The sequence below is a fragment of the Embiotoca jacksoni genome, unplaced genomic scaffold (genome assembly GCF_022577435.1).
Source record: "Embiotoca jacksoni isolate LCO1_2020_lvr unplaced genomic scaffold, fEmbJac1.0.p SCAF_19, whole genome shotgun sequence".
Lineage (NCBI taxonomy): Eukaryota > Metazoa > Chordata > Actinopteri > Embiotocidae > Embiotoca > Embiotoca jacksoni.
Window position 1 is genome coordinate 82,588 of NW_027185329.1, and position 25,154 is coordinate 107,741.

Below are 25,154 nucleotides of genomic sequence, written 5' to 3' on the forward strand. Positions count from 1 at the left end.
CACACTTTAAATGTCTCTGATTAACATGTGGGGATGATTTTTTATTTATTTATTTGTGAATTAAGGCCTTAAAAAAGAAATAAATACTCACACGTTAAGTAAGATTTCTCAGAAACTCAAAGATATTCAATTTAAAATGCTGAAATGAAGACGTAGAAGAAAAAAAAGAGCAAGAAATTCCTCAACTTTATGAAGCCAGAATCATCTTCTCTTATGAAATGACGATAACAAGTTATCAAGGATCAGTTTTTTACTTTTTCTGTTCTTTGCCTGATCAATTATTCAGCTGATTAAGAGAGAGAGCGTTCGGTCGTATTTCAGACCAGATGTTGTTTTCTGCTGCAGCTTCGGACCTGATGAAGGAGCACCTGAGAGAGATCCGCAGTCTGAGGCAGCGGCTGGAGGACTCCATCCACACCAACGACCGCCTCCGACAGCAGCTGGAGGAGAGGCTGGCTCGCACCGTCACCGAGAAAGGTAACACACACACACACACACACACACACACACACACACACACACACACACACACACACACACACACTCTGAAGACTCACTCTCCATTCATTGAATTCAGTTTCCACCAAAAAAAAAAGAAAATATTAAAGGTCACATTCGCCCGATAAGTTCAGAGAGCATCACGGTGATGCGTTCAGGAACGCAACAACCTTCAAGAGGAAGTTTTCAGAGTGTCGTCTCTGGATCGACATCGTGATCACTGGTACATGAACATTAGTGATTTCACCGTGAAACCTGAAACTGGAGCAGAGAAACATCTGATTTTAGGGGTCACATTGTTCAACACATCCGCTTACAGCCGAGTATTCCTGAGCCCATGCAGTGATTTCCTAAAAATCTAAAAGGCAAAGGACAAGACCAAAAACCACCAGTGGACAGCTGCGATCTGTGGGCCCTCAGGCGGGCCCTGCTTTCAAAACAGCCATGATTCTGTAGTGGAAATCACTGCTTGGGCTCAGGAACACTTGGCTGTAAGCGTTACTGTGTTGCGTTCAGGAACACACTCTCAACGTTTTTGATTGCACCTCGTACGAAGGCTCCAGGCCACATTAATTGATTCATGATTTTATTTGGAACTATTTCTTCCATAAAACTGTTAACTTACAAAAATTCTGTAAAAATGTCAATAAACATTAAAAAAGGTTTTAAACATCAATCTTAATGGTGTTTACAGAGTTTTCTGTTTGATTTGCTGAACCGGAGTGTCTTTTTTAAATGGCTTCTCCGTCCTCTTTCACAGGTGCTCCGACCAACATCTACATCCAGGGCCTGGACTCGGTGAGCCAGCTGTCCAGTGAGATCCGACTCCTGAAGGAGGAAAACGTCGTTCTGCAGAAGCAGCTGAAGCAGACGGCCAGCGGTACGGTCCGGTTCTCACCACCACAACTCGGTGTCGAGAGCAGATTTAAAATGTTTTTAACTGTCTGGCCTGCAGAGGGAAGTAAGGAGGCGGAGCAGCTGAGGGAGGCGGCGCTCCTGGAGCTGTCCAGGTTGAAGGAGGCGGAGCTAGAGGCAGAGAAGTGGGCGGAGCAAAGCCGGAAGCTGCAAGCCGAGGCCAAAGCTCACAGCCAGGAGATCATGCAGCTGAAACAGGAGAGACAGAGGAACCAGGAGACCATCAACAGGTAGTGTGTGTGTGTGTGTGTGTGTGTGTGTGTGTGTGTGTGTGTGTGTGTGTGTGTGTGTGTGTGTGTGTGTGTGTTCTTGGAAAGTTTTGTGCACAACAATAATGTGTGTGTGTCTTCAGGCTCCAGCACGAGCTGAGCGTCCTCCGGCAACAGCTGTGCGAGAGCCACAGTTTGGTCCACTCTCTTCAGTGTGAGCTGCAGGTGCATCGCAGAGTGGGCGGAGCCAACACAGACACACACTCAGGTAAGACTCACAGACGCACAACTCAGGTGTGTTTATGTGCAGACTGACCATCTAAAGTGTGTTTTCATCAGCTGGTCCCTGCAGCCGTGCTTCTATTTTTTTTTCATGGATGTGATGACGCTAAAATTCCTCCATGCGTGTGTTTTGTAAAGTTTTAAATGTTCGGGAATCGTGCGAGCACTTGAACGCCTCGTAGCCTGTTAAATTCTGAAACAACTGAACCAAAAATAAAACATGTACATACGGGAGGTTTGTCTCCCCAACTGCTTTCTGCGCTCATCATCTGGTGTTTGTTGTTATCTGAACAGGTCAGGTTGCCGACGGTGACCAGCCAGGACGCAACGCCGCCGCGACCTTTGACCCCAGAGAGCTACACATTCAGCTGGAGCAGCAGCGGCAGCAGCAGCAGCCCGGCGCCCGGAGGCAGCTCTTCGGCGGTCAGTATGTCAGAGAACGAAGAAGGTTTTATGGCGGGAGGAGATTTCCAGGTCAGCGCTGATGAAATGTGCGTCCACAGATAAAGTTCCCTCTCCGCCAGTCCGAGACACCGGACTCGTCAGTCCTTCGTCTCCTCTGCACTCCGGACGGAAACATGCCGGGGAGACTGGAGCAGCTGATCAGGGTGAGAAGTTCACATTCAGGCAACGCAGGACGAACAGTTCAACCAAAAAACAGAGTTTAGTTTCACTTGTTTTTATGTGCATGTCATTTTCTTGCTGTGAAATACTTCGAGTGTAGTTGCAGATGTGCATAAAGTCAAAACAAGGACAGGTGGAGTAAATACAGTGAACAGGTGAGAAAGAAACAAGCAAACAAAAAAACAACAATAGCTGAGAGAGATGTTGTGCAGGACTTCCTACAGTGCGCGTACATTTTTAAAAATCATTTTGTTTTTGTACCATCCACAAGTTGTTACTTTTGTGCAAAAAAAACCAAAAACATAAATCAATCACCGATCGCTTTGAATTTCCCAGCATGCCCTCTATCCTTCGTCCCTTTAAAGAATAAAGCAACCAAATTAAATAGGTGTCAATGCTGGTAGAAATTATATTTGTTTTTATTCAAAAATGCAATTTTCAATTGGATTGTGGCCCAAAATGTAAAAAACTTGACTGTAATAATCGTGTAAATGGTGATGTTTACAACATATCAGAGATGGAGGAGGGTTGCATGAGTCCTGGTGTGACTACAGTGCAGATCGTCCTGAGTGTTTAAGAAAGGTTCCTCACACGTTGTAAAATCTCTTCAAACGCGACATGATGCTCTGAAGCCGTCGAGGATGTGCTGATGCTCAGAAACTAAAAACAGGACTGTTTGAGGGAAAGTGAGAGTGGCGTTCAGGGACCCTCCCCGCTGACTGTCCCGTCTTCCTCCTCCAGCCGCTGCGACCCTGCAGGGCGGAGCTCCAGACGGCTCCTTCGCCAGCCGCCACGGCCGCCACGCCGTCGGCCACATCGACGACTTCTCGGCTCTGCAGCAGCAGGTCCTGGAGGGGAGCGGCCTGCTGCGCCGCACCGAGGCCGCCCTGCACGCACTCAGCGCCTCGCAGGAGCTCCGCCTACATCAGGTGAGAGAGGGGGAGGAGCCAGGGACACCTGAGAAGGTCAGGTGACAGCTGCTCTGTGAGAGAAATTTGGAGCATAAGTTTTTGTTTGTGGAATGAGAAATAATAAATATGGAGAAAAACAAATATGAAATAATAAAATCAAAAATAAGAATAATGGAAAAACAATTATTGCACAAATTAATTGATTAAATTATTTTTGTCTTTTTTTATATATGTATTAAATAATTTTCTTTTATAATATCTATAATATATTTGATTAGGACCCACACAGTGTTTAATACTCTGATGCTTTGAGCATCTTTAATTATTTTTCCTTTATTACTTTGGGAACAAATGTTTTATACTTTTTTACACACTTGATGATTCATTCATGAACCGAAAGAAACATAATTAGATGATCGTGAGTCCGACTTGTTTCGACTCCCTGCGTTTCGTGCGTCAGCCCGCAGACTCTGGTTGCGTCAGGACGTTGCTGTCGGACACCGAAACGCTGCGTCAGATCCTGGAGGAGGTGGAGTCTCTGCTGAGGATGTTCTGGAGAGCCGCTCTGCCCGACTCCGAGGAAAACAAACAGGTCAGAACCGGCGAGAAAGTCTTACAATATAAAAAAAAAAAAAAAACACGTCTGTATGGTGACAAATTCAACTCAAAAGTGGTTTCCGAGTGATTCTCACAGGGTCTACGAAGGTTTCTGGATTGTGTTGCGTTTAAGTGCTGCTCGAAAACACGGGACGTCTGTTTTTTTAGTGAATTCATGTGTAATCTCAAACCCAGAAAAGATATTTTACCAAACATACAAGATCTTGTGAAAACAATGAGATTATAGAACTCGGTAATGAGGTTTTCTGCCAAAATGATAATTTAATCATCCTGGATTTCTTGTGTGTGTACCTGAATGTGTGTATATACAACCGTGTGTGTGTGTGTGTGTGTGTGTGTGTGTGTGTGTGTGTGTGTGTGTGTGTGTGTGTGTGTGTGTGTGTGTCTCGTTCAGGACGTGTCTCAGAACGACGAGGTCGTCTCTCTCCGCCTGAAGCTCTCGGAGCGAGAGCAGGCTCTAAAGGACGCGATGGAGATCGTGAAGAGCTCCAACCGCACCAAAGATAGCATGGAGCACTTTATCGTCAGCCAGCGTGAGTCACCAATATATAAAACCTCATATCACATTAAGGCCTTTTTAATTAGGATTAATAATTTCTCGGATGAGGACAGCTGATATTTTCTCCTCCTTTAATCTCAGAAAGACGTCCGAACTTTATTTGATCTCACTGCAGATTTAAAGATTTGTTCTTTTGATCTGAGAAAATCTGAGTTATTGAAAAGATTAGATTTCCTGATGATGATGATGATGATGATGATGATGTTTCATCATGTTGCGTCAGCTTCTTCTGTCGTAGTTTTTCTTTTTGAAGATGAAGACGCTCTGTGTGTTTGTTCACAGTGTCGAGGACGCGGGACGTGTTGAGGAAAGCGAAGACCAACTTACAGGTGAGTTTTACTTTCAACCTTTCTGCTGCAGCAGGTGAGAAGAAGTGAGACGTTAAAGATCCCTGTTTCCGTCTCCTCTTTCTGACTCCTGCTGGGTCTCCTCAGGAGAACCAACTCAGGATTTCCTCCCTCCGTCGAGCCTCTTTCTCCACCCCCCCCTCCTTTTCTTCCTCTTCCTCCTCCTCTTCCTCACACCCCTGGGCCCGTAAAGGTACAGTCCCCCGCTGGCTTGGCAACCAATGATAGCATCCTGATAACAAGACAGCGCTGCTTTGCTTTTTCATGAGAAACCCTCGTGTTTAATGTGTTTTGCATGCAGCCTGCGAAGTTATTTTATTTGGAAAAAAAATGCTGACTCAGAAACTTTTCGTGTGCAAAAAAGAGTCAAAGACTGAACAATAAGTAGCTTCCTTCTTACTTCCAAGTGTCCTTTGCACAAAAAATTAACTGCCAATATCAGTTTGCAAGCTTTAAAAAGTGAATTAGCTCCTGAGTTGCAGCTGCTTAAATACTCGCCCTTTAATTGTAACTTAGCTATAATAACATTGTGCTTTCGATACCTCTGATTGCTCAGCTGTCAATCAAGGAGCATGTTGGACAAGAGATGTCTTATAAAATATCTTACAAAGTAAAATAAATCTGCCAAAAAGTTCTGACTGCAAAAGAGACGAGTTTAAAGGCCCCCTTTGCAGTTTCTTACCACTAGAGGCGCTGTGGAGCAACGTTTTGATATGCAGGTCTCTTTTTTTTTTCATGTTATCTCTGCTGTACGAACACTTAAGCACTAACATACGATCAGTTCAAAGACATAGTTTAAATGTTTAGTGCATGCAAACCTTAAAAAAAAACATGCAGAAGACAAAAGAAAATGTCTTTAAAACTTTTATATTTAAACAGTTTTAACAGGCTGAAGTTTGAAGTGAAATATTTTACTCACCAGGAATTTCCTTGTTATAATTCTTCATCACTTTTCTCTGTCTAATATGTTTTATGTAATTTAGTGAAGTTTAAAGACAATAAGTCTTCAGATTACTGTTGGATCGTTCACTTTTTTCTTTTATCTTTGCTGTCCGTCTCTGTCTTTACAAGAACTGGATTTTAGTAATTTTTCTTTTGATGGGAATAAAAAGACAAACAGGAAAAATCTGATAATTGAACAGGGTTCATTTAAAGGACTAATAAAGTAAATTAAAGCTCTATTTTGACTGTCTCTCAGGTGAAGACACAGGACCCTTCAGTGAGCTCACCTTCTCTCCTGGTTGGAGTGTCGTGACGCCTCGACCTTCATCCTCCATCTTTTCCTCCTCTGCTGCCCGAAGACTGGCTCACCAGCAGCAGCAGCGCCCCCTGCAGGCCCTCTTCCTTTAGTGAAGCTGTAAACTTCGTCTCTCTTACTGAAACGTTTCGGCTGAGACGTCAACCTCTCTGACTGTCGGAGGATGTTTGTGTTGACGTTCGCTGGTTCCTGATGGTTTCACAGATGTGAATGATTGTAATTATTCGTGTCAGGACTTTTTCTAAAAAAAAAAAATCCAGCAACTGGAGTGTTTTCTCGTTTTTTAATGAGACCAGTCTTGATTGTGGCTGAAGTTCGCTTCAGATTGATAGCTTTTGATTTTGGTCGATTTCAAAAAATGTTACAAATAAAATTCAACAAAAAATTCAACCAGATTTCTTCTCAGGGGCAATTCGGTTGAGTTTTAAAGGTCCAATCAGTGCTGGTTTTTTTAATTTTTAAATTTTTTTTTTTTTATGTCTATAAGATGCCAATCAGAAGCTGACTTCAGCTGCGTTCTTCAGCAGGGATTCAAGAAGCAAAAATCCACTTGATGCCAGCAGGAGAAAGGAAGTGGGTGGGGCTTTAAAAAAAAGAAGAAAAAAAAAAAGCCAAAACCAAACTGCAAAGTGCTTCCTCTTTCAGCCTCGTGTCTGTAGTCTGTGTGTAGAACTCATGCATGTGGTTTGAGCAGTTAGTGGAAACAAAGCCATACTCCCCGAGCAGTACCGTACACGTGTTTTTGTCCTTAATTGTAAAAAACAAAAAAATGAGTTGTCATAAAAATGTCTGACTACTGATGCTATAAGAAAACAGCAGCACAGACCTGCAGGGAGACGGTTCGGTCGTTCTCCTGCGTTTACTCTCATAAAACACATTTTAGGAGTTTTTAACTCGTCGTCCTCAAACTCCAGAGTGTCACTGTTAAACATGGACGCGCTAATCTTTAGATATTATTATTTAAAACACGATGTTTTTCCTGCTGAAAGTCGAAACTGTCGGTGTTGGAAAACCTCGCGATGGAGCTGATGTGTGTGTGAAGCAGCATTAAAGAAAAAGAAGCACATGTTTCAGATGCCTTCAGTGACCCGTCAGATAATCTGTTTCATATGAACAAGAAAAATTAGTTTTTAAAGTCCAAAAAAGAGACGACATTTCGTTTTTGTAACCGTAATAAATGGACCATGCTGATATTTGTTTTTAAATCTTTTAGGATGTTTTTTTTCTTTGTTATTTTTAGCTGAATCTGTAAATGTTTTAATATTCCTCACAAAGACAATCACTTCAAAAGAAAATCCATTGTGAAGGAATAAATGTGTATTTAACCTCTGGAGGATTTGTGACGCTCACTGTGAGATTAGACTATTTTACACTGGCTCCTCTCACATTTATTTCTTTTTAATAAAGTCTCCGTACAGTTGGTTCCCTGTTTATTTTTTTGTGCATGAACTGCGGCTTCACCTCGAACACTGTCACTGAAATATGCAAAATCTTTGGGTCACTGTGCAATACGAGTCTCGGTGGTCGCTTTCTGTTTTTTCTGTTTTAGGCCCGAGTATTAAAGTGCCATGTCATCTGTTTTTAGCTTCGAAGCTGAAACTCCAGTTTCTGACCATCAGTATCAAGCAGTGTTAAAGGCCCGATCGTTTTTTTTAAAATTTTTTTAAGCTTAATATCAATCAGTGTTTTATACACATGAAAAAGGGTAAATTATTTATGAAGCAATAACATGAACCAAAGTGGACAGCTTGTATGTTTGTCAGATCAGGTGTAAAGCGATCCAAGTTTAGATTTTATTTTAATTTTTTTTGTATATTTCCCCGCAGGTCAAAGGTCGAACGTAGTGTCTTTCTCAGTGTCTGTGTGGTTTTAGGAACCGCCTCTTATGTATGTACATATTGAAGGTAGTGTGTTTTCATCAATGCAAGTTTTTAGTTTTTTTTGTTGTTGCCGTGAGAAGAGACGGTCTGTGGACAAAAAAAGACCAGCTGTATTTTTATTGCATGTTCTCTTTATTAAAATGTTTTTGGGGTTAAAAAGAAAAGAAACCTTTTCAATAAAAAAAAGGGGACAAAACAGGACGTCTGACTCGCTTGTTTTCTGTCTTAGATCGACTGTTTTACAACCTTGTTTTGTTTCACCATAATAATACGTTTTTGCACTTTGCACTTTTTTTTATTTTAATTAAAATTTAATATTTATAGAGAACTCGACAAAAAATATATATATTCAAGGCATTTTAATTGTTTATCAGCAGGTGGCAGCAGACTCCAACAAAACTGCCTTAGTTGTCTCTGACACACACACACACACACACACACACACACACACACACACACACACACACACACACACACACACCCAAAGGTAGTCAAACTACTTTTTTAGAAATAAGCCTAAATGTTATTTTACTTTTAATAACGTGTTTGAGTGGTGAGTGACTGTGTGGATGGTTTTTTTTTTTTCTATCAAGAAATCTTCCAACAAGCTGAGTGTATAGATGAAGCTGAAACCAGACAACGGAAGTAGAATTAATGTACTTTCAAAATAAAATGCGGATTTACCGCTTTAAAAAAAAAATCTACAAATTTACATGGTTTAAAAGCAAATACTTCATTGTCATTATATAGTGCAGCTTATATTGACATTGATAATAATTACATTTTCAAGATCACTCTTTCTTTCTTTCTGTCTTTCTTTCTTTCTTTCTTTCTTTAATCCTATTTTGAAGAAACGACACTTTTATTTTGGTACATTTGGACCGGATGTTGCCACCCCGCTTCCTGTGGACTTGCCATCGGAGGTGACCGTGTCGGAGCCAGGAAACGAGCCGCTCCGTGCCGCCGCAGTTCGACACCGACACCCGGCGTCAGCTGCGCAGAGCTCCGCCGGGCTTTCACCCCGAGGATGGGAGCACACCCCGGGACGACGTCAACGACCTGAACGACCACCGACACGGTGCGCGGAGCTCCGGTGGCTGGGAGAGGAGGGCGGGGGGGATCGGTGTGGAGGCGTCCGTCGGGAGCGACGGCGGAACCTGCCGGTGTCGCGGTGCTCACCGGCAGGTAGCTGCGCAGCTAGCGGGGAGCTAAGCCTCGAGCTAACGAGCTAACAAGTCGGGTCGCCCGAGCTGTCGCACGCGACACGTCCGGTGGGTCACCGGGAGCCTCGAGACGTTAAACTGCCCGCGAGCCCTCAGAAACCCGCCCCCCCCCACCCGTTCACCCCCCCCCTCCCCCTTTCTGTTTGTTTTAACTGTCATTCAGGAGGAGCGGCGGCTTGCTGGTGCCGCAGGTTTGACTGACAGCTCGTCACAGCGGTTGTTTTTTTCTCCCAGATGTGGACTCCGCGCGGGACGTGTGGCTGAGCTGACCGGGGAACGGCTGACCGGGGAACGGCTGACCGGAGAACGGCTGACCGGGGAACGGCTGACCGGAGAACGGCTGACCGGAGAACGGCTGACCGGGGAACGGCTGACCGGAGAACGGCTGACCGGAGAACGGCTGACCGGGGAACGGCTGACCGGAGAACGGCTGACCGGGGAACGGCTGACCGGAGAACGGCTGACCGGGGAACGGCTGACCGGGGAACGGCTGACCGGTAACACAACCCGCAATCAACCGGCGATGGGTTTCATTTCGTCAGCGAGGTGTCACTGACGTCCAGCCGGGAGAGACTCACCACGCACACACTCACAGACGGACACATCTGGAGTGGTTCCACAGACGGACACATCTGGAGTGGTTCCACAGACGGACACATCTGGAGTGGTTCCACAGATCAAGATGAAGAGGACGGAGAATAAAAACAAGAGGAAGCTCTGTAGTATGGAGCACCAGGAGAGCGCAGGAGAGGAGAAGGAGGCGGTGAGTAAACGCTTTATTTTAATAAGGTCGGTGTCTCGGGTCATTAGGTTTGAACCTGTCAGCCCTGCACGGGGCAAAAACAACAACAATAACAACAACAACAACAAAATACAGGAATGAATGAAGCATGAATTCACCTTGGTTTGTCAGATTTTCTCTGGCAGCACCCTGTTGGTCTCTTTGAAGGACCTCACCGGAGGGTTATTGTTCTGGTCCATTTGGACCAAACTAAAACATTTATTTTCGTGCAAATTCAGACCAGATCTTTAGCCTGGCTGTGATTTTGACTGACATTGATTGATATTTGCCTGGTATGGGTCACATGACTCATTCAACACTGCTGTTAATCACATTACAGCAGCTCCATTACGCTGATGGATGAGTTTTGTACCAGCAGAGAAATTTTAATGCAGCAATCGCTTGGAGTTAATCAAATATTATGACAGTTTTCTTCATCAGCTACTGCGGAGGCTGCAGCTGTAACAGTTCATCCTCACACACACACACACACACACACACACACACACACACACACACACGTTATTGCAAAGACTTGAACATGTTCAGGAACTCTGTGTTCCTGCAGCTCGACCGGGTTCTGCTTGATGGACTGGAAATAAAAGATGGTCGGGCGGTTTGGCATCGGAAGACATCCAAATTCAGCAGATTCAGTTTTTTGCTCAGTCATAGTTGATGCTGCAAGGTGAGAGAGTGTGTGTGTGTGTGTGTGTGAGAGTGTGTGTGTGTGTGTGAGTGTGTGTGAGTGTGTGTGTGTGAGTGTGTGTGTGTGTGTGTGTGTGTGAGTGTGTGTGTGTGAGGAAGTGCACCATGACAGCTAATCTCTGCTCCGACAGCGAGGATGGATTTAATTTTTTGCCTTTGAAGTAGGAAGGAGGATGGAGCCTGCCACCGTGCTCATACTTCCCCCTTTGAAAGTTAACATTTCTTTAAAGATGCCGGTGACACAGTCGGAATATTTTTGGCGTTGTTCGATTTTCCTGCTCGTGAAATCGGGAAAAAAAAATAATGCATTTGACGTTTTAATTCTGATCACAAAAGCAGATATTATCCAGATTTTTTTTTTTGCGTGCGACTGTGAAAACAAATGACACGGTTATTAATAAACTGGGTCAAGAAACAAGGTTTTAGCTTTTGGTTAATAAACAATTTCAAAACAGCATTTTTTTTTTGCGATAAGAAAAAACTAATACTAATTAATTTGGAGCATCTTCCCTCCTTGGAGGACATTCATATTCAGTTTTTTCTCCTCTTTCAGGGAGCAGCTGTTTTCTTGGTATAAAAAGCTTGATTGTTGCAGTCATAAATTCTTAATTTTTTTCAGCGACATCTTCCCAAAAAATTGCAATGCGTTTTGCAGAGTTTTTGTATAATAAAATGTTGCAGTAAAATTTCCCCCAAAAAATGCAGGTTGAGGAAACATTTTTAAAATTTTTTAAACCAATATGAGTCACATGTAATGTCGTCATTTGACAACAAGCAAACAGCACATCCAGGAAATATTTAGTTATTTTCTTCTTATATTCTAAAACATGTGGTTCAAAGTAAAAACAAAAAAAAGACAGTCTGTGACTGTAATATAAAACACAAACATCTGTCAAAATAAGAGCTTTAAATGCTTTTTAGATATTAATTCAAGACAGACTTTATGCACAAAAACAAAGTTCAGTCTCTTGCAGCTGAAAGTGACGATTGGTCGCCTAATTTTCAGGATAAAACCACATTTCTCATGAACTCTGTCACTTCTTGCTTTGCTGTATTATGATTATTATTATTATTATTGATTTTAATGCTGCACTGACAGGAATCAAAATGAATTTCTGCACATATAAAATACTATTCAGGAACTTTAAAGAGTCCAGCAGATGACTGTAAAGATTTAGATTTCAGTCTCAATAAGAGTAAGTCCTGTAATAATATAACTCCCTCCAAAGATGAGGTCACAGCTCATAATGTTAAATTTCTGCATGAAGTCATGTTCCTGGATCGGCTGAGGTTCGATATGACGGCCTCTGTCATGCGATGTGACCACACCGCCGGGGCCATGTGGGATATTATGGGATTAATAAGGATCTCCGGTCAATAAGATTTCCCCTCGATTTTCACATTTCCAAAGTTCTTTTAGCAAGTTGTCAACGAAGTGGCGTTAGAGAGGACGAGCGTAATGTTTGGAGCCGGTCTGGAGTCGGGGGAGGGAGGTGTTGAGTCGGCGCTTTATTGCATCATGGGAATTCAGACAGATGTTTTTTTGTGCTGCAGCAGTTTTTTACGTGTTTTCGTGTGAATCGGTATGAAGCGGAGGAGCAGACGGGGTGTTTTCACCCGGCCTGACTCATCAACCCTCAGCTCGCAGCGTGGAACTCTGGGTAATGAATCATAACCCTGGTTATGGAGCCCAGTGACTTCAGGGGCCGTCTGCTTTTATTTTGCTGGAAATTTGTCCGACTGAGTCTTCTGTAAATCGTGCAGCTGCAGTTATGTTTTTGATTAAACCCGCATCTATTTTTTTTTTTACCTCCGACGCCATTGTTGGAGCTACAAACGCTTCTAGCCACGCCCACTGGTCTCTGATTGGTCCGCCATTCAGAGTGGCTAAACAAACCTTTGTGCAAACAGGGTTTCCAGAACCACAGACTGGATATAAAAGAGTTCGTAGCTTCAGGTCTGTAAAATGGTTCTGATCCAGAAGTGTCTTCAGCTGCAATACCAGCGAGTGCCACTAGAGGTCGGCTCCAAAAAGCCTCCGGCTCCATAGACTCCCATTCAACTTCTCTCATCAAATCCAAAGTGAATAAAATGTGTCCATCAGTTATCTCGGTGTTGTTAGCTAAAGTCACTCCTTCTTATTAGTTTTCTGGAGGTCCATCTGAAAATAATCCCTCATTCATTAGAAAAGAAGATTCAAGAAGACCTGTTTTTGGGGGCGTGTCTGTTTGATTGACAGGCCTGTGGTGCAGTCAGGTTACAGCTATCGGTGGGCGGGACGTAGTATCGTCAGGTTTCCGATCAGATCGGTCAGATCCACCGCTGGCTCCTCCCCCAGCTCGTCCAAATATGGTCACTTCCTGCTCCAAACCGCTCCGAACTAGCAAAGATGGTGACGGACAGAATCTGAACTGGAGGATTCATAACGTTCACAAACCAACGATGACGTCACTGATGGATGATGACATCACTGATGGTTGGAGTCTTAGTTTGGTTTCACGCTTGGTTACCATGGTTTCCTCTCCGGGGTAACACCTTAAATTGATGTGTTGGTTTCGGACATTATGGTTTAAGTATTTTTTTCTGATTCAGCCAGCAGCTGAATGGACTCATTTGAACAGAAGGCTGCTGGTCTTAATGTCTCATGAAGGAAACTCTATCAACCCGGCTGATTTCCTCGTGTCCTCCTCCGGGGACGTTTTTGTTCCTTCTCGGTGGTCCTCCCCACCCGTCCTTGTTTAATAGATCACGTGTGTTTTCTGCTACGGGTTAACTGGGAGCAGTAAAAGCAGTTGCACATAATAAACAGTGTCAGACAATGTTCCTTGGTTTTATTGCAGCGGTGCGCCTCCTGTTCCTCCCTGTTTACCTCCGCTGAGCTCTGTTCACCATAAAAAAAAAGGGCCTCTTAACTCTGGTAAATATTTGACTAAAATCTGTCTGATCTGCAGCCGTTCTCTGTTGAACCTACTTGAATTTAACTTTGCATCTTCCTGCTTTTTTGCGTCACTCATGTTTTTGTGGTTTTCTTTGTTTGACTTTTTGGTTTTCTTTTCCTCCTCAGTGCTCTCTGTTTTCTAGAGTACAGAAAGAGAAGCTGTTTCTGCAGTATTTCATTAAACACAGAAAGGCATGTTTGTGGATTAGCTCTGTAACGCTGGTGTAATATTGGCTCTGCTGCTGAATCATTTAGAGATAATATTGTGCTCTCAGTTATAAACGCCCTGAATGCACTTTTTAACTCAGACTTGTCAACACTTGGAGTTTCCTCTTTTATTAGCAGCTGCAAATCAGATTTCGCTGTGGTTTCCTCGTTTCTACTCTGACTTACTTCCCTTCTCTCATTTTTGCTTCTCAGTGTCGTCTTACTTTGCGATCAAGCGCTCAAAACGAAGCAGCGTTTCCAGAGTTGAACATTTGTGTTCCTTTTGTAGAATCGGGTAACTTTTTCTCTACTTCCAACGTCTCGGTTCATTTCATGGTGAGGTGCTTGAAAATATTTATAGTCATATAAATACGTCGTATATGAACTGCATCTTTTCCACTTTGCTCTGGAGTGAATCGTCTGGCTGATTTATTCGTATCAGTAATTGAGTTTCTTTTTTCAGCTGATGAGTTGGTGAGTGAGACACGGACCTCGTTAGGTGTTTCTAAGTCCTCGAGCTGAGTGTGTAAACGAGTAGAGATGGAAGGATAATCAGTATCATCGCTGCTGCACACGGGACGGACACGCCACCCCCCCACCCCCCCCACCCTCCCCCCCCCCCTCCCCCCCCCCCCACCTCCCCAGCAGGATCAGGCTGATTAGTGCCGGCTTGAGGGGTTCAGATTAACAATGTGCTTCAGAGCAGAGTTAACGGGGTGGTTGTGTACTCGGAGGATTTCCACTGAGCTGCAGGCTGCAGAGGGTTTTACAGGAACTTAAATATCAGTATTTATGAGTTCCTTTTACATTTAAATGAAATATATTTGATCAAAATGGTTTGAAAAGTAAAAACTTAATCTTTTTGGTGTTTTTTTTTTGTTTTGTTTTTTAATGTGTGGTGTTTGAGCAGAAGGAGTGAAAGTGATTTTATAAAAACCTCAGATGTCTTCGACGTCAGACAGAATTTAAACTCGTCCCGCCGGCGGAGCAGATGGCCTCGACCGGGCCCTGAAACACTACGCTATCCAAACACTTCATATTTCCCCCGTCGTCATCTCTCCCGGTTATCTGGCTTCGCCGTCGATGCGATCAGCCGCTCCCTCCTGAACTCGCTGCAGCTCAGAGGAGGTTTTTAGAGAAACGAGGAGCGCAGGCCAATGTTACAGCTGGTTTTTTTTGGAGACACTTTCTGAATACAGCGACACACATTGTGACCGAAGGGCAGAATATAGTTGTTATTTATTGAAGGTTTAATGAGTCTTGCAGTCTCCTTTTTTTTTTTTAAGAGGTTTGAGCAACTGTGCTGTTTGGACTTCCTTAAGTTTGTGATGTCACAAACTCACGGTGATGTCATATGTCCGCCATCAACAAGGTCCACTGTTTAGCTTCTATGTGGGGAACAAAAACAAAAAACAACAAAAAGGAACAAGTTCACTACTATTATGTGTGGCAGAAAAATAGTGATGAAAAACTTTTGAACTGTTCATTGTCTCTCCACCAAAATGTTTCACTTTATTTGATCTATTATTTTTGCTTGGATTAGCAGCTGTGAGCATATGTGCTTCTCTTTTACTATAAAGACATACAAATATTATTAATATATTATTAATCTGTCGATTATTTGCTGTTTTGGCCTTCAAAATGGTAAAAAACTGTCGAGCGGTGTTTCCCAGAGACGTAGCTGCAGACTAAAATGTCTTAATTTGGAGGACTAAAGGAAGTGGAAAATATTCACAATTAAGAAGCTAGAAAAAGCAAATTTGAGGAATTTCTGTAAAAAGAAAATAACTTAAAACGATGAATTGATAATCAAAATAGCTGACAAACCAATCAATGAATTAATAAATAAACAATCATTGCAGCTCCAGTTTAATTATCATTCAATTTATACTTTTTGTTGTAAAAAATAATATTGATACTGCTATAATAACTCGTCTGTGTACCTAAAGTGAGCTCTAGTCTTTCCAACAGTAGCCTTGGCCTGCTGTTCATTAGAAGTCTGTTAGGTTATCCATTAACCTCCCCCCCTCCCCTCCCCCCGCAGTGATCCAGGAGAGTGATTTCCTTCCCCTCCTTTAAGCAGCTACGAGTGATGTGAGTGCAGCTGAGGAGCCGCTGAGCCCGAACGACCTCGGGGACTCCGGCTGATCGGCGCCGCAAAGGGCCGAAGGGGGCTGATGGATGGGGGGTCGAACGGCTCATGTGCGCCACTTTAGGGTGCCTTGAAGGGAGGTAATGGGGTGGCGCAGATGCCGCGGGGTGATTGACATTAATTATAGAACCCTCATTAACCAGAATAATAGCCGAGATGGGTGTTATATTTGTCGGGGAAGGAGGGGGGGGGGCAGTAGGAATTAAACCACACAAAGGAGACGAAGGAGACAAATCAAAAACAGTTTTTCTTTGTTTTCTGTGGCTTCCCTTTCTTACTCTAACAGGTTTGGATAAAATCCTAAATAGAGTCCCTGTTGTGTTTCTTTTTACAGCCTGTTTTTACACGTGGATCCAAATTTAATCTTTGCTCCGTTAACTCCCCCCCAAAAAAGAAAAAAGACTTTCAGAGGTTTTTAGCTTCCAGCACAATGTTCTTAATGAAGAAAATCCATCACTCTAGCCCTGCTTAGCACCGCATTATCCCTCTCCGTTTCACAACCCCCCCCCCCCCCCGACCCCCCCCCGAACCCCCGACCCCCGCGAACCCCCAGTCATTGGAGCTGAGTGATGTGCTGGTTTCATACTGAGCATCGCTCTGCTGTTTACTCAGGAAGTCTTTACTAGATGTTCTTTTGTCTATCGTCTTCCTCTCCATCCTACAGATGTAGGATCATGTAAACTCATATTTAATTGAAAATAGACCAAAGACAACATATCAAATGTTGAAACTGAGAAATAGTGTTTTATGACTAATATATGCTCATTTTGATTTTGATGGCAGCAACATGTCTGGAAAAAGTTTGGGACGGGAACGTGTTTACCGCCGTGTTGCATCACCTCTTCTTTTAACAACACTCTGTAAACGTTGGGGAACTGAGGAGACCAGTTTCTGGAGTTTTGAAAGTAAAGTGTTGTCTTGTTTTTGACCAAAAATGTGTGTGTGTGTGTGTGTGTGTGTGTGTGATTTGGCTGCGTTGTAAGCTGACAGCGTGGATGTCAGTGTTGCAGGTTCAGGACAGATGGAGGGAAGCAGGAATGTTTACAAGCAGGAACCTGCAGGTTCAATCTGCTGCTGCTGCTTGATTCAAGGATTCTGGCTGCAACTCATTTAAAAGTCTGTTTTTAAAAAATGTCTGTAAATTGTAGCGTTTACCTATATTCTGGCTTATTCACTTCCGTTCACAAACCAACGGGTGACATCACTGTTAGCTGCAGCTCGGTTTGACCCAAACTGTTGAGAAACTCTTAAAAGGAAACTTTGAGTTGCTTTGAACATTTTTCACAGAAGCAGAAGTCTTTTCAGAAAAAGAAATATAAAAAATGATATAAAATCCACTGATTCTCAGTCAGTGAAACGAGGTCAACCAATCAGCAGCCACCGTCCAAACCGCTCGGTGGTCGTCGCTCACATGACTTCTTCTCCTGAGCGCTGGTCTGAGGCCAGATGAGGAAGACTCTGGAGGAAGGTCACGTCCCTCTGATCTCACCGTTTACACGCATTTAACTGTGTCAGCGCACATTTCTGTGTGTGTGAGAATCAAACAACACGTGTTGTTGTGAGTCCTCCTGGCGTGTGCGTGTTCGGTGGAAATCTCCGCCCCCTCCCTGTCCTGATTGGGGGGTTATTAACCTTTTGGGCCGCCGCCAGCGAAGGAGCTTCCAACAAAACATCCTGCTTCCTCCGGCTCAGTGGCAGCGAGCTGCAGGAGCACGATCACAATGCTGAGGTCTGAAACCATCACAAACAACCGGCTGATCCACATGAATCCCTCTAAAACACACTACCGACCAGGATTATTTTAATTGTGCTCTTTTAGAAATGTAGGAAGAGGAGAACCGTTAACATTTGTGTCCGTGTGTCAATAAACACAAATATCATTGGTTGTGATTCTGGCTGTGATGCTCAAAAATGCATTAAAGATAACTTGAATCTTTTTTTACTGGTTCTTGAATGATACTTTTCTCAAAATTCAACTTTTTAAGAAATCAAGTAAAACATTACAGGTCAAATCTTTAGTTTTCATGCGCTTTAGTGGGGGGAGAGTGTAACTCAGGCGGTTTTGTGTCGCTACACTTAACCGATGTGCCCTAAACACCTCAAATTAAATTTAGCGATGTTCCCTGAATGCCTCACGTGTTTTGAGTTGGATGCCAGCAGCGGTTCACAAAATTACGGTTCAGTTTTGGTGGTGACAGTTCGGTCCATTTTTTTGGGAAACGTGTGGACAAAGTCATTGCTTATTTTCAACCGTTTACTTTAACAAAATTCAACATGAGGAATATAAACGTTCTTTATTGTCAAATCTTACTTAGAAGAAGAGAAAACATACAGCTTCACTTTGAGATAAAAATAAAAGATATCTAACGTATCATCAACAGCATAAACAACTAACACTGAAATTATATTATGAAATGCTTGTTTTTTTTTTGTCTTTTTTTAAATTTTTGTTTGCTTCTCAGCATTAAACTGTCATCAAATATTATTATTCATAACAGAAATGTCAACGCCTGCAGCCTGCAAATTAAATGACAGCTCGTGATGCTCACGGTTTCCTTATAGAGGAAGACAGAAAGATTCCACACGGCCTCGTTCGTCCCTCCCTCACTTCACCGCTCGGCGTTAAACCTCTTTTCTCCTGCAAACACTCCCCAGCTGTCCTGATTATTATCTCTGTTTTCTGAATGGGAAATGTGTGACCGTGCCACGCCCTCACCGCCGGGACATGCCCGGGATTAAAGCGCTCAACTTTACATGGGTGTTAATCCGCGGGGGGAATCAGTGAAGAGCGTTACGATAGACTCTGCTCTGACTGCTGCTGCACGCTAAGACCTGCGACACATTGTTAAATGTGAGATGGATGACAGGTGGAGCTGCAGGTGGGGGTGATGTAAAATAAAAACAGTGATTTATGATTAATGACCCTGACTAATAAAAGCGACCTGTTATCCAGACGTCAGTCATATCGCTGATTCAACCAGGCAAAAAATAAAAAGTAAAGAGGCAGAGTGTTGTTTGTTATATTGATGGTTGCCGTGGGTGATCGGAGATAGAAAAGCTGCTTTGTGAATGCTGACAAACTTCCCGTGAACGTGCCCGAGCAGGCGGAGTTCACTGTTTTCATGAAAATGTAGTGATGGAAGGTTTTTTACACATTCATGATGTCAGGAGGTTATTTTCAAAAACAGGGAAATGGAGACAACAAATAGGGAAAGACCAATGTGAATATCGGTTCCATGTGAGGCGTTTAGGGAACTTAGGTAAATTTGGTGTCTTGCAATAGGTTCCATGTGAGGCGTTTAGGGAACTTAGGTAAATTTGGTGTCTTGCAATAGGTTCCATGTGAGGCGTTTAGGGAACTTAGGTAAATTTGGTGTCTTGCAATAGGTTCCATGTGAGGCGTTTAGGGAACATCAGTATATTGTTGTCTTGCAATAGATTCCATGTGAGGCGTTTAGGGAACTTAGGTAAATTTGGTGTCTTGCAATCGGTTCCATGTGAGGCGTTTAGGGAACTTAGGTACATTTGGGGTCTTGAAATCGGTTCCATGTGAGGCGTTTAGGGAACATCAGTATATTGTTGTCTTGTTATAGGTTCCACGTGAGGGGTTTAGGGAACATCAGTATATTGTTGTCTTGTTATAGGTTCCACGTGAGGCGTTTAGGGAACATCCGTATATTGTTGTCTTGTTATAGGTTCCATGTGAGGCGTTTAGGGAACATCAGTATATTGTTGTCTTGTTATAGGTTCCACGTGAGGGGTTTAGGGAACATCCGTATATTGTTGTCTTGTTATAGGTTCCACGTGAGGCGTTTAGGGAACTTAGGTAAATTTGCTGTCTTGCAATAGGTTCCATGTGAGGCGTTTAGGGAACATCGGTAAATTATAACAGATTTTTTTTTTTCCATTTCATGAGTTATGTCATATGATCATGTGATGCGTGTTGGACATGGCAGATGTACTTCAGACTGGGATTACATTTTTCTTGAAAGATGATGTCAGTTTGTTTACATTAAAAAAAAAAGAACAATAGTGTTGGTGTTTGGATGAAGCTGGCGTGCCGGCGGCGTGCCTGCTGCCCTTTACGTTTCCTCGTTTGTGCCATAGGGAGGTTGAATGACTTCAAATCACTGGCAGCGATGCTCTTATTGATTTATTGATTCCCTGCAATGATCTCATCAAAACAATCAATAAAAGAGCGTCACATCACAGAGAGACGGCGTGAAACTCGTAGGAAGAGCTCAGAGACTGGTGCAGGGTGCTTTCTCTTCCTGCCACACGCACACGCACACGCACACACACACACACACACACACACACACACACACACACACACGCACACGCACACGCACACACACACACACACACACACACACACACACACACACACACACCAGAGTCGGTCCCAGGACTCAGGTGGAGGTTCTGGCAGAGCTGCTGGATTATGCAGCAGACACGTAATGGCATTACCTTCCTCCCTGTGTGTGTGTGTGTGTGTGTGTGTGTGTGTGTGTGCGTGTATCTGCAGCTGTATAACATTGGAAAACATGAACATTGGCTCAGACTCAGAAAGATATAGCTCCTATTAAAAGACTGTTCTGGATCAGCGAACTTGATCGGGACGTCCTGTTTTCGGAGGAAGTGTCTCTGCTGCTACGATCGTGTTCAGAGGCCGAGTTCAAAGCACACGAAGGGAAGGAAGGAAGGAAGAAAGGAAGGAAGGAAACAAGCAGCGTGTCGGTGTGAGAAAGTCAAAGTTGTTGGACGAGGGCTGATAACGAAATTTGAGAAGTAAATAAAGTTCAAACAAGCAGAAGTAAAGAAACGGTTCCTGCAGACAGTTTTTGTTCCTTTTAAAACAGTGAAATTATTCCCTCATTAGTATTATTTTGGGATCAGAGTCATGCGTTTATACAACGTGTTATGTTTGATATCCCTAAAAACACATGTTGAAATGTTAAACACTGCGGTTTCACTTTACATGTTGTCAACTTCTGCCAAGAAGAACTGATTCATTCATGTGACAGTCCCTCCAGGAAATCGCAATCTCTGGTTAATTAATTGCAAAATTAATCCAATATTTAGGAGCTTCCTGCATTTTTTTTCCGAATACTGCAAAAAACAAAAATTGTTGTCAACAGAAGCTCGGCTGATAATATTATGAAATAAAATCACTTTTCCAAACAAAACTGACTTTATTACCAACAAGAAGTGTTCATTTCCAATCATTAGGCTGCGCCCCCTGCTCTCCTGTCACCTTTAAAACAAAGTGCTGCTCGCGACGGGGTTTGTGGGAAATCTCATGGTGGGAATGAGGAACATGTTAAATGAGTTTTCTCCTGACTTTGTTTTACTGTTGAATGAATGTGATTTAAAAAGCTCTTATTTTGACAGCGGCTTCTCGTGAGTCATGAAGAGTAGATGCACCGTTTCTCACGCTGTGTTCATGTTCTGTGTCCGTTGTTAAGATCGGGGACTCGTCAGGATGTCGGTGGCTTACCAGCTCGGCTAAACAATTTCCTGGGAGAGAGGGAAAAAAAGTGGAATTATGATTGTTATTATTTCCTCTCTGATTTATGGAGCTGCGTGCGGCTCGTAAATCGTTTCTGTGTGTGTGTGTGTGTGTGTGTGTGTGTGTGTGTGTGTGTGTGTGTGTGTGTGTGTGTGTGTGTGTGTTTTGAATGAAACGTGTTGCCGTCTCTTCCAACATATAATTACACAGTAGTTTCATTATGAATTTAACCCTCCGGGATCGTTACATTTTTTTTTATTATACCTTCATTACAGCAGCGTTGGAATCCATGCAGGGTGTGTGTGTGTGTGTGTGTGTGTGTGTGTGTGTGTGTGTGTGTGTGTGTGTGTGTGTGTGTTTTGCAGACTGCTCTACACACTCTGCTGACACTGTTACAGTTTATGCTAAGAAGTTCCATGTTTGTGCTTTGGCGTACCTCTCCATCATTCTGTTGGCTCACCTCTTACCAACCTCCTCCTCCTCCTCCTGCTCCTTCTCCTCCTCCTCTTCCTTGTTTTTCCGTCTGTTTATCCTGAGTCACAGCAGATCTGTTTGGGCCGGCCGATCACCTGCAGCCAGACTCTCTGCGTGTGTTGCAATCAGCGCTTTTTATTTCACAGCGGGCCGTAACTGAATTTTTAAAACTTAAAAACAAAAAATGTTGTTTTTTATCTGGATGTCCATCTTGAGGTTTAAGTGAGATTTCATACAAACGAAAACCCCCAAAATAATCAGAAGACATGCTGCGTTTTATTCTTTAGTTAATCCAGACACGACTTCTCTTTTGTCCTCCGGCAACTGCAACAGCACGACGATTTAAATCCAGCGTTTTTACTGCTGCATAATGTATGAAAGGAACCATCTGTTCATAAAGGTCAACGTTTTCATTCAAATTTGTGGTCTGCAGTATTTCCTCCTGAATAACACTTTAACACATCTGGAGGGACACAAGAGCTTTTGGTTGTGTGTTCTCTGGACTGTGTGCAGGTGTGTAACAGTTATTAGATTCATACTGTTAATAAAACACAGATTAGCACCATCAATTCATTTATGGGTTTGAGTCAAACAAAGAGAGTCCAGCTGAAAACAACAGTTTTGCGATGATAATTTGATATTCATTTTCTATTTGTGAAGAACTGCGGATTTAAAATGCTGCAGCGGTAACGAGACAAAACTAAAGACGTTTCAATATTTACAACGAGAAAAGTTGAAGTCGTGTACGGAGCAGATGAACTTCAGTCGGACCCTCGTCGGGTCTCTTGACAGACAGGCCGGCTCGGGGCTGAAAACAGAGCGTGCTCGGGGCGACCGCACCGCCGCCGGGGGCCAAACCACACATTTATCCTGGCAGCCGGCGGCTCGACCCCCCCCGTGGGAATAATGCAGCATGCTCGCTTTGTGCTGCGTCGCCCCAGAGAGAGAGAGTGGAAAAGTAAAAGGCTCGCCACGGTGAATTATGAAGATGGATTCCATCCCAGCAGACATTTTTTTACTTTTATTACATTTTTTTATGAAAGCACTTGATTGTTGTTCCTCCGGTCGGAGCGTGAGAGTCCGGTGTGTCGTTAGACCCTGAAGCCAAGAGCTCTTGTATAAGTTTCTGACGATAATGATGATGATGATGATGATGATGATGATGATTAAAACACGCTCTGATCTCATCGGCACATACATCAACGTTTCTTTGTCCTGTTTTAACAGACAAATGGGCTTCGGCTGCACGTCGACATGTTAAAGCATCAAACAGGTCGGATGTGTTTTTTGGATTTAACGGCGCCTCCATGACCTCCTCCTCCTCTGATTTGATGGATATGATGCTGTGTGATCCTCTGAGTCCTGCTAAATGAAAAGCTGAGTCACCGGTCTGGAAGTTTGGCTCCGAAACCGGCCGTTTTGCACCTTTCTGGCATCTTTAAAGGTCTCTCCCTCTCTTTTGTTTCCACGGCTCTGAGCTGCCAAAAGACCGAACTGCTCTTCACATTTCACAGCACAGCAGATCTCCAGAGGACCCTCTGGGATATGAAATGTTATTTTATCTGGATCAAATGCTCTTTTACATGCAGTTCGCCTCATCGAGCTGCCAACACAACACAGAAGGTTTTTAATGTCGACACAGTTGGGAACTCACGATCGACAAACCAAAACTGAAATTTACACGAGGTCCCTGAAAGCAACGCACGTTTAACACCAAAACATTTTTGCACGACTGCGACTTTCTAAGTTTTCCGCTTTGGCAGCTCTCGAATGAAAAACGATGTCACCGAGAGGGACGGTGAAATAAAAAAATAAATAAAAAAAGGCAAAAATAAATAAACTGTGAAGCGTTTTCAGCGTCTTCAGCCGCTTCCTCCAGAGATCCTGCTTTTCATCTGCAAACGAAAAGTCTTAACGAGGACTTTAAAAACACCCGCTGCCCAGTTGAGTCTTTGAAATCCTGAGCGGACAAATTACATCATGAAAAGGAAGCAGCGTGGAGTTAAAGCTAAACACAGGCGAGCTGTGAAAATGCAATTAGCTGGTTCCTCAAACTCTAAACAAGGAATTGCTGGGAGGAGGCGGGTGTGGGGGGATTTATTATCCAACTTTAAGTCATAAAACTAAAGCAAAACTTCTGTTTTATCTGATAAAATAAAGTTTTCTGGAGGTAAAAGCTGACATAAATACTACATGATACCATTTTTAATCTTTAGATCCATGCAGCTCAGAGGGGGAGGGTAACCCAAGGTTGTATGTTGTAGCTGCAGTTAACAGATGTTCCCTAAATACCTCACATTGCAGACTCGTCTGTAGACACTACAATTTACAGATGTCGCCCGAATGCCTCACATGTAAAAGTTTACGCTTTTTTTAAAACGATGTTTTAATGGAAGTTTTAAAATGAATCCTTGAGTGTATGTCTGTGTTTATATGTTGTAAGGTTATTATACATTAATAAATATGTCCTGTGCTGTCGTTTAAGAACAAAAATCATGTTAGATTCTTAAGTAGGTGAAGAGATTATTGGCATCAGTCCAGTCCAGTTCAACAGTGATGTAGTATGTCTGTCACCGACAGCCAGACGTCAGCCTGGAGCCTCTAACAAAAATCCTCTCGGCTGTCACTCAAAAATGCTTTGGAGGCTCAGACTTTCTTTTTTCTTCAACCGACAGTCTTGACAGGCACTTTGGCTTCATTATTCACACGTATGTGGACACCGGAGAGTTTAACAGCAACGGCTGTTGCGTAATTTTTTGCGGTTTCATAAATCGTCATAATAAATCGACTTATGCGTCATAATTTAATTAAAAAAAAAAAAAAAAAAAATCCCCAAATAGGCCGTTTTTCTTTTCTGTAGTACATTCAAACACAGACTTTGTCCTCTGGAGGTGAGTCTCTCAGACAGGTAGACACTCTGACCAGGTGTCCCTACATCTCTCACACACACACACACACACACACACACACACACACACACACACACACACACACACACACCTTAACACACACGAGTACACACTCATTACTTGGTCTAAAGCAGACGTTTAATGAGCTTTTG

At 43.1% G+C, this 25,154-nt stretch overlaps 2 protein-coding genes across 4 annotated transcripts in view; both read left to right on the top strand.

Annotated features, from left to right (window-relative positions):
• The window catches only part of pde4dip (phosphodiesterase 4D interacting protein), a 76,750-nt gene extending 68,448 nt beyond the window's left edge, over positions 1-8,302 (top strand). For all 3 annotated transcript variants that reach the window (XM_069152907.1, XM_069152904.1, XM_069152905.1), the window contains 12 exons: positions 346-477; positions 1,259-1,378; positions 1,454-1,643; positions 1,766-1,890; positions 2,199-2,327; positions 2,408-2,512; positions 3,270-3,457; positions 3,900-4,031; positions 4,452-4,590; positions 4,899-4,945; positions 5,051-5,156; positions 6,162-8,302. In XM_069152907.1, coding sequence (XP_069009008.1) covers positions 346-477; positions 1,259-1,378; positions 1,454-1,643; positions 1,766-1,890; positions 2,199-2,327; positions 2,408-2,512; positions 3,270-3,457; positions 3,900-4,031; positions 4,452-4,590; positions 4,899-4,945; positions 5,051-5,156; positions 6,162-6,313 — 1,565 coding nt within the window. In that variant the 3' untranslated portion in view covers positions 6,314-8,302. The remainder of the gene's footprint in view (positions 1-345; positions 478-1,258; positions 1,379-1,453; positions 1,644-1,765; positions 1,891-2,198; positions 2,328-2,407; positions 2,513-3,269; positions 3,458-3,899; positions 4,032-4,451; positions 4,591-4,898; positions 4,946-5,050; positions 5,157-6,161) is intronic.
• A 740-nt stretch (positions 8,303-9,042) lies between these two features.
• Positions 9,043-25,154, top strand: part of mast2 (microtubule associated serine/threonine kinase 2) — a 118,133-nt gene continuing 102,021 nt past the window's right edge. Inside the window, 2 exon segments of the mRNA XM_069152908.1 lie at positions 9,043-9,179; positions 9,559-10,087. Of these exon segments, the coding sequence (XP_069009009.1) occupies positions 10,007-10,087 (81 nt within the window). The 5' untranslated portion in view covers positions 9,043-9,179; positions 9,559-10,006.